The following is a 7,674-nucleotide window of genomic DNA, read 5'->3' as shown; positions in this document are numbered from 1 at the left end:
TGGGGAGTTGTCACTTATCAATCTTGGGTAGCAGCAGGCCTCCTTGCAGTCGTTCACAAAGCCACAGTCGCACTGCTCGGTGATGTTCTTAGCAGGGTCACTTTCGACAATGCCATTCCCGCAGAACGCTTCTTCCTTCTCTTGGAAGCAGTTCACCTGAGGGTCGGAACTTCGCAACAGCCGATCCAAAACCTACAAGAAAGAAAGAAAGAAAGAAAGAAAGAAAGAAAGAAAGAAAGAAAGAAAGAAAGAAAGAAAGGAAGAAAGAAAGAAAGAAAGAAAGAAAGAAAGAAAGAAAGAAAGAAAGAAAGAAAGAAAGAAAGAAAGAAAGAAAGAAAGAAAGAAAGATAAGTAGTCGGAATTATTTTGATTCACATTCCCTCAATCGACTGTTGCCATCTTTTGCAACCGTTGTTGATTCCATCAGAAATATTAACTTAATAAATTAAAAATAAAATTTTTCATCATAAAAAATACTAAGACATAAAAAAAAGTTAAAAAAACCACAGACCACTGTGATGTTGTTGATACTGCATTCTGAGAACCTGTTGTTGTTGGACTGGAGACCCGACGTTGCACTGGCATACATCAGAAAGTTTCCACTCTTGTCGAATGGGTTGGCTAGCAAGGGTATGCAGGCGGCTCCGGAGTCATGCTGCTCGCATGGATCAACCATAATAAATTATGCATGCAATCAAACCTGCTACAGATTACTACAAAAATGATACTATAATACTATAATTCCATCGCCACACACAATCAAAATGAACCAAATCATATTGTAGCAGATGAATTTATTAATCCGATTGATTCATAAATTATCTACTTAGACAAAGAAATACGCCGTGATAGCAACTGAGAGGTTAAACACAAACAGACCAGTGATCCAAAATTGTGTCCAACTTCATGCGCGAATGTTATCTGAGAAACTTTCACAGGCACTCTGTAATGCAAGTTCAAAATAATAATTTTATTTATCAGTGAAACATGAGTTCAGTAGGCGACCATCCAAGAATGAAGGTGAATGATTAACAGTAAAAAGAAATCAACTATGAAAATCGTTTTAATAACAATAATTTCAATTAGAGAGCAGTTTCAATTGAAAAAACTAGTTGCAGTTAATATAATTTAACGATTTGAAAATTACAATAAATTTATGTCAATATAATTCTCAGCCGTCAAACATAATTGCCATTTAAAATAACCCAACTACCAAACAATTTTGTAAAAGAAAAAAAGAACAAATTTTTTCAATAATTTATTTCCAATGAATGGCAAGCAAATGAAATGGCCGAAATTATTAAAGAGACACATGGATACACCAACCTGCTGTTGTAATTGCACAAAGTGACAACGCCAGTGTTGAGACTTTTATAAATTTTCTGAGAACCTTCCGAGAACTCTTTGTACTTCTCACAGATCCCTCCAGAGCTACCTGTCAACAGATTGTTAGGAATGTTAGAGAGAGGAGATGATAAATATATCTATATATGTACATATATAAATCAATACAAATTATAAATATTATGTACATCATATAGAAACAAACGAGGATTCAACTATCGTCTACGAAAATAAGAGCCAGAATGATAAAAATGAATGAAGATGAAAACGATTGAAATAAACAAGTCGGCAAACTAATCATGTCACGTATGACAGAACAGTGTGGTTCGAATTGAGAAAGATGTCTTGAATGACACTTGTTAAGTTATTTTGGGGGAAATGTAGAAGTTGTTTGATGCAGCACAAAGTTAGCGAAACAAATTACGAAAAATATTAAAAAAATAATATAACCGTAAAAATAACTCAAGGAATAATAAAAAGACGAGATAACCTATTTGAGCGACCCAGGCAAGTCCGATGGTTCCCTGAGTGAACTGACGGTATGAAAAGGTGAAGGCCAAACAGTAGTCATTGTGATTGGTCATTGACTGTTCGTTAAGAAAGTTACTGGCATCCAGATTGTTCTTGCAGAAACCGCTGGTCGGATTGCTCCCACCACTGCCACACATGGAGGTCGAATTTATCTGCACGGTGGTCGGTCGGTTGGTTGGTCATTATTAAATATCACCATCATCACCATTTCACGTGTCGGAAGCCAATTCATTATGTACATTACAAATGCAATCTTGGTTCTTGATGACAAAAAACTTTTATATGGTAAATATGAAAGCTGAATTGAATGCATTAATAAATAAAACAATTCAACACACGATGCATATTTTATTAATGCACCAGGAAACAGAGATTACAGAAGCATGTGTTGCTGAGAAGAGATTGTTAAGAAACACATAGCAACAACAGTGAGCACCGACCACATTATGAACAACAAGAAGGTACCATCACCTGAATTCGATGTACCACAAAGTTGAAGTTGACAAAAGGACCCATGCCATTGTACATGAACTTTGTATTCTTGAAAACGGAGTTCAGTGCATCAACGTGGGAAGAAAACAGTGCTGTTATCTCATCTTTTATTTTATCCTCACTCTGATAAGGAGGGAAAGTTCATTATAGGTTAAAGTCAACAACCTCAATCAATCAATCAATCAATCAATCAATCAATCAATCAATCAATCAATCAATCAATCAATCAATCAATCAATCAATCAATCAATCAATCAATCAATCAATCAATCAATCAATCAATCAATCAATCAATCAATCAATCAATCAATCAATCAATCAACACTTATAAAAAAAACAAAAATAGATGATTCTTAAATCATTTTTCTCAATCATTCAATAGAATAAATAAAAATTAGGCTGACGACCAAACGACCCTTAAACAAAAAATTCTGGAATTAATAACGACAAAAATAAAATATTTAATATTCATTGTTTTTGGTCAGAACAACAAATCCCAACAATAACAACAACAACAACAAGAGCAAGAATGCACAACAACAAGAGCAAGAATGTACAACAACAACTCTGACTAGATATAGTGACAGGAAAAACTAAATAGAATCAACAGTAGGCAAGCAAGCAAAGAATAACCATTAGTTTTGCAAAATAAGCCCAAAGTGAGGGGTCTGATTGAAGGTAGAGAGAACATTGGCGCTTGTAGGCGTTTATGACGTTGGTGTCTCGTTTCAGACGGTGGCCAAAATTGTTGTTCGTGTTTGATTCAAAGCTGTATTTATTTTCATAGCCGAAATAATTTGGACCTTTTAGTTTCTGTAAATTGTTTAATATTTTCATTTTTTTAAAATCAACTTGCTTCTAAAGTTCTCAACATTTTCCCTAGTGATTACTAATAATGAATTTTACAAAAAAATATAAATGTCATCCGACGTTAAATGTATTGCTCATGAGAACATAAGAAAGGATGGAAAAGACGATTAAGTAGAGTGGAATGAAGAAAACATGATAAGGGCAGGAAGAAATTTACATCAACCGTTTTTGGAGATAGTTATGAAAAATTTAGGATAGAAAAACTTTTGAAGCGATTTTATTGCCAGATGGAAAAATGTAGACACTTCAAAACGGTAGGAAAGCTGACTGACTGATCAGTGACAAGGGCAACCTCATATGCACTTGTTTGCATCATTAAATGATGAGTTTAGCAAGATATAAATGCTATTCTTAACGATAGAGTCAAATTTTTCATAGAATCATCTTTAAAAATGTTTTCAAAGTAATGTGAATCTACCAAAATAACAGACATTAAAGAGATAATTTTATAACGGCGACTTTAATTTTTTGAAATGAAAAAGAAACCTGGTTGTAAGTGGCAGATGGAGATTGTGAAGTGGGGATGGCGGATTTTTGAACCTTCTCCATCCAAGCATGAATGCCCTTGTGCGACATTCCACAATCAGCGTGATGGTGGTGGTGGTGGTGGTGGTGAGGCGACGAGTGATTATTTACGTTGTGGTTTGTTTTGCCGCTGTTTGTGTCAGATATGGATCGTTTCAATCTGCATCGAAATTTTGTCATTATGGACATCCTCAGTAATTAATAAATTAATTATTAATTAATTAAATAATCTAAAATCAAATTCGAATCTGAATCGTTCTGCGTTTTAACAGAAGACAGTCTACATAATTTTTTTAAATAATTTCTTTAAACATTTCTGCAGTTTTGGAAACCACTGTTATCCATTGAGATAACGTATTCCATCCCATCACCACTTATACCTACAGGCATATGATACAAATTAATACATCTATACATTTCAAATTTTTTTAATCTGTTTACATATTTTGATTTCATTTGCACCTTCTGTAAATCATCGCACTTCTAACTGGCTGTGAAACTATTCAAACATTATTACTGAAGCAGCTCTTTAGAACTATACTTTTTTAAATTAATGCTTTGTCCGCATGCACTTACAGCTTTTAAATTGAAATATTTTAAAGATGTTATGAATCAAAATGCACGAAGAAAATTGAATAGATTTCCAACGCAGAAATACGCCCATACCTCCTATTGTTATTCCCATCTGCTGTGGCATCATTACCGAGAATATCAGCGTCAGTAGGCCGGTCGACAACATCCTCATCGGCGTAGATGATGGAATGGAAGGATGGCTTGTCCAGGTAGAAAATAGCCCTCTCGACAAAATATACACTGCCATCAGAAAGTTTAATCCTTCCAGTGAATACACCATCAATTATAGAGCCATATACGTATGAATTATTATTACCTGGTGGCAAGATGTTTAAAGCTGTCAGATTTAGATGATGATTAATAGAGATACCTGCTACGCTGCATCAGTTACATAGAGTTGTTAATCGTTATTTTGATAGATGAGTCAATGAATCGCAAAATATCATATAAAATTCAAATTAGACAGAACGTGAAAAAATAATATTGTTAAGTAATAAATATTAAATGAATTAAATTTTAGAACAGTCTTTATAATGTCTTCATTTAATTTAATAGAAGGTAGTAGATGGCCAATGGGTAACTTGCTAAAAAGAGTTGTGCTTACTGAAGCAGAGTACCCAGAGTTTCAACGTTTTTTTGTATAAGTGCAATTTTTGTAAATAACAAAAAACGCTGAAGTTACATACTAGATGCTTTCAGACTAGAATCAAACTTTATATAAATATTTATAATAATTATAAACACAAGATAGATTTTGCATTACAAGAACATTTTATCAAAAACACATGCACATGAAATCAGTCAGAGAGAATGATAATTGAACACAGATGCTGTATAAAGTAATGTGCAATACGCATTCATTAAATGCCCTGAATGAAATTAAATGATTATTTAATAAACTGCTATCGTGTGGTAGCACGCATCACAAAAAACAGGGTTGCAGATTATAGCAGTAGTGCCGTAATTAACATCCCAGATATTATGTTTAATATATTTATCTATTATTATTATTATTATTATTATTATTATTATTACTCTTCAACTCAAAAGAATATAAAACGTCTAAATATTACAACAAACTCAGAAATAACTTGCTCATACTTTTAAACAATTGAAAATAAAAAATAACACTTTTGAAGTTTCAGCGTTGGGTTTATGAAATTGTTTAAATTTATTACTCATCATCATTATTTGGTCTGATCAATTGTGTAATTGTCATATCTGGGCAACACCAACACCATCATCTTATGCCATTTCTACTGCGAGATAGTAACAACAATTGAATTGTTAATTTGAAACTTTTTTTCTCTTCTTGTACTCATTCAGTTTGAATGACCAGCTAGTATGCTGGTAAAATAATAATACTATTGCTATTAACAATAATGGTAATTATTACTATTATTGTTATCATTTTTATTATCATAATGACTATACTAAAATCAATTATGTAATAAAAAGATTTTCAGATAGAAAATGTAAAATGCATGTAAATTTTATTTCACCTTATAACTCAATCTGATAAAAGCAAGTCATGGCAGTTGCACCTGAGTTGACAATAACCATTTAAAAAATTTGCTAAAGAGAAAAAACCAAGTTTTTTCTCTTTAGCAAAAATATTTTAATAAACAAAATGCACATTATCATTAATTTCACTGCTGATAGATAGATCTTTAAATAAATTTACCACTAAAATTGATAATCTACATAGAAAATAGTGTAAGTAGAATGATAGTGTGAAATTTTGAAATACGAAACACTATAAATTGAATATTGTAAAGATATATATATATATATATATATGTATATAATAAATATATATATAAATATATATATATATATATATACATGATAAGAATAATTATAATAGCAATAATAATAATACAAATAATAATAGTAATAATAATAATAATAAGCACCGAATACGTAGCCAGAATAGATGTGGGATAGGTCCATTTGGCTGTCAACCTGGCCGTTGTGCCATAGTAGGGATGGGTGCTTCACAAATGTGCTGCTATCTGGCGTTAATATCAGCCTGAATGATCTGGAACGTTTATGAAACATGTTGCAAGTTTTCCATCATCATTACCGTCATCGTCAACAACCTCAACACCAATTTCAGCAGCATCATCATCGTCGTCATCATCATCAACATCATCATCATCATTATTGTCACCATCATCATCGTTATCATCACCAACATCATCATCATCATTATCGTTACCATCATCATCGTCGTCGTCGTCACCAGTTTCATCATTTCTTCCTTTACATGTCTTAATCATCATTATGAACATGACAAAAAACCATCAAAATCCACAAGAACTTTGCCATTATCAACATCATAATTGTTATTATTATTATTATATACTATTATATATTATTATTATATACTATTATATATTATTATTAATACCATTGGCAATGTTTCAATATAATAATTAGCATCACCATCTTCATCAACCCCAACATGGTAAGTAGCATCATTATTATTAGCAGCATTTACTGACTTCAGCATTTTTCATATTGCTGTGAAATGATTTGAGTCATTCACAACAGCCAACTTTCAATAGCCTCTTAAACAGTAAATAAAAACCATTTCACAATTCAATCCTTGAAGCATCTGATGACTAAAAAAAAGTTTGCCATTACATGATATTGCGTCTCAGGTTAGTACAATATCCATTGTTCCAATGGTTACTATAGTATAGATTACAAATTTTAAAAAACAATACATTATAACCGAGCCTACAACGTATGAAAAAACAACTAAATTGCCAATGGCCAAATCTTATTAAATATTTTAGTCAATTAAAGAGAACAACATTGTGTATTTGTAACTCAAAATCGGTTTTCTGGACCATTATAACACGGTAGTACAGGATTAAAATTCTATGGTGAAACATTCAACTTTAAATAATGGAAGATGAACAACATTCATGACGCTACTTGATTGTTATATGACGTCTCCTCAACAAAAAGTCGTAGAAAAAATAAAATTTTAGATCAACATTTCAATGACACCGAGCCAGAAACACAAGTGTTACACAAACATATAAAAAATTAATGACAATGCCACGTTTCGAAAAGCTGTCCAGGTTCTTGCAAACAACGTTGGCCACCTCCTCCCATAATACGTTTAATTAATCCTTGACCATTTAATTGTTTTGTTAACTTAAATAAGATCAAAAAATCATCCCAAATCAATACTGGATTTTTAAGCTGTCCATTTTTTATTCTCATGTTTGTTCCTTTTTTGCCTCACTTATCTCTCAGTTCAGCTGACCAAACAACCTGGGCCAAACATTAAAAAATACATAATATGGGATGATGCAATGTAGT

At 32.2% G+C, this 7,674-nt stretch overlaps 1 protein-coding gene across 1 annotated transcript in view; it reads right to left on the bottom strand.

The window, feature by feature from the left end:
- Positions 1–6,396, bottom strand: part of HELRODRAFT_191436 (hypothetical protein) — a gene marked incomplete at both ends in the record, with an annotated part of 11,492 nt that extends 5,096 nt beyond the window's left edge. The window contains 10 exons of the mRNA XM_009018355.1: positions 15–192; positions 512–655; positions 880–943; positions 1,327–1,435; positions 1,835–2,027; positions 2,347–2,490; positions 3,001–3,180; positions 3,724–3,952; positions 4,429–4,651; positions 6,252–6,396. Coding sequence (XP_009016603.1) covers positions 15–192; positions 512–655; positions 880–943; positions 1,327–1,435; positions 1,835–2,027; positions 2,347–2,490; positions 3,001–3,180; positions 3,724–3,952; positions 4,429–4,651; positions 6,252–6,396 — 1,609 coding nt within the window. The remainder of the gene's footprint in view (positions 1–14; positions 193–511; positions 656–879; positions 944–1,326; positions 1,436–1,834; positions 2,028–2,346; positions 2,491–3,000; positions 3,181–3,723; positions 3,953–4,428; positions 4,652–6,251) is intronic.
- Between the last annotated feature and the right edge of the window lie 1,278 nt (positions 6,397–7,674).

This window comes from Helobdella robusta (genome assembly GCF_000326865.2).
Source record: "Helobdella robusta unplaced genomic scaffold HELROscaffold_21, whole genome shotgun sequence".
Lineage (NCBI taxonomy): Eukaryota > Metazoa > Annelida > Clitellata > Rhynchobdellida > Glossiphoniidae > Helobdella > Helobdella robusta.
This window is presented reverse-complemented; position numbering and strand designations above follow the sequence as displayed.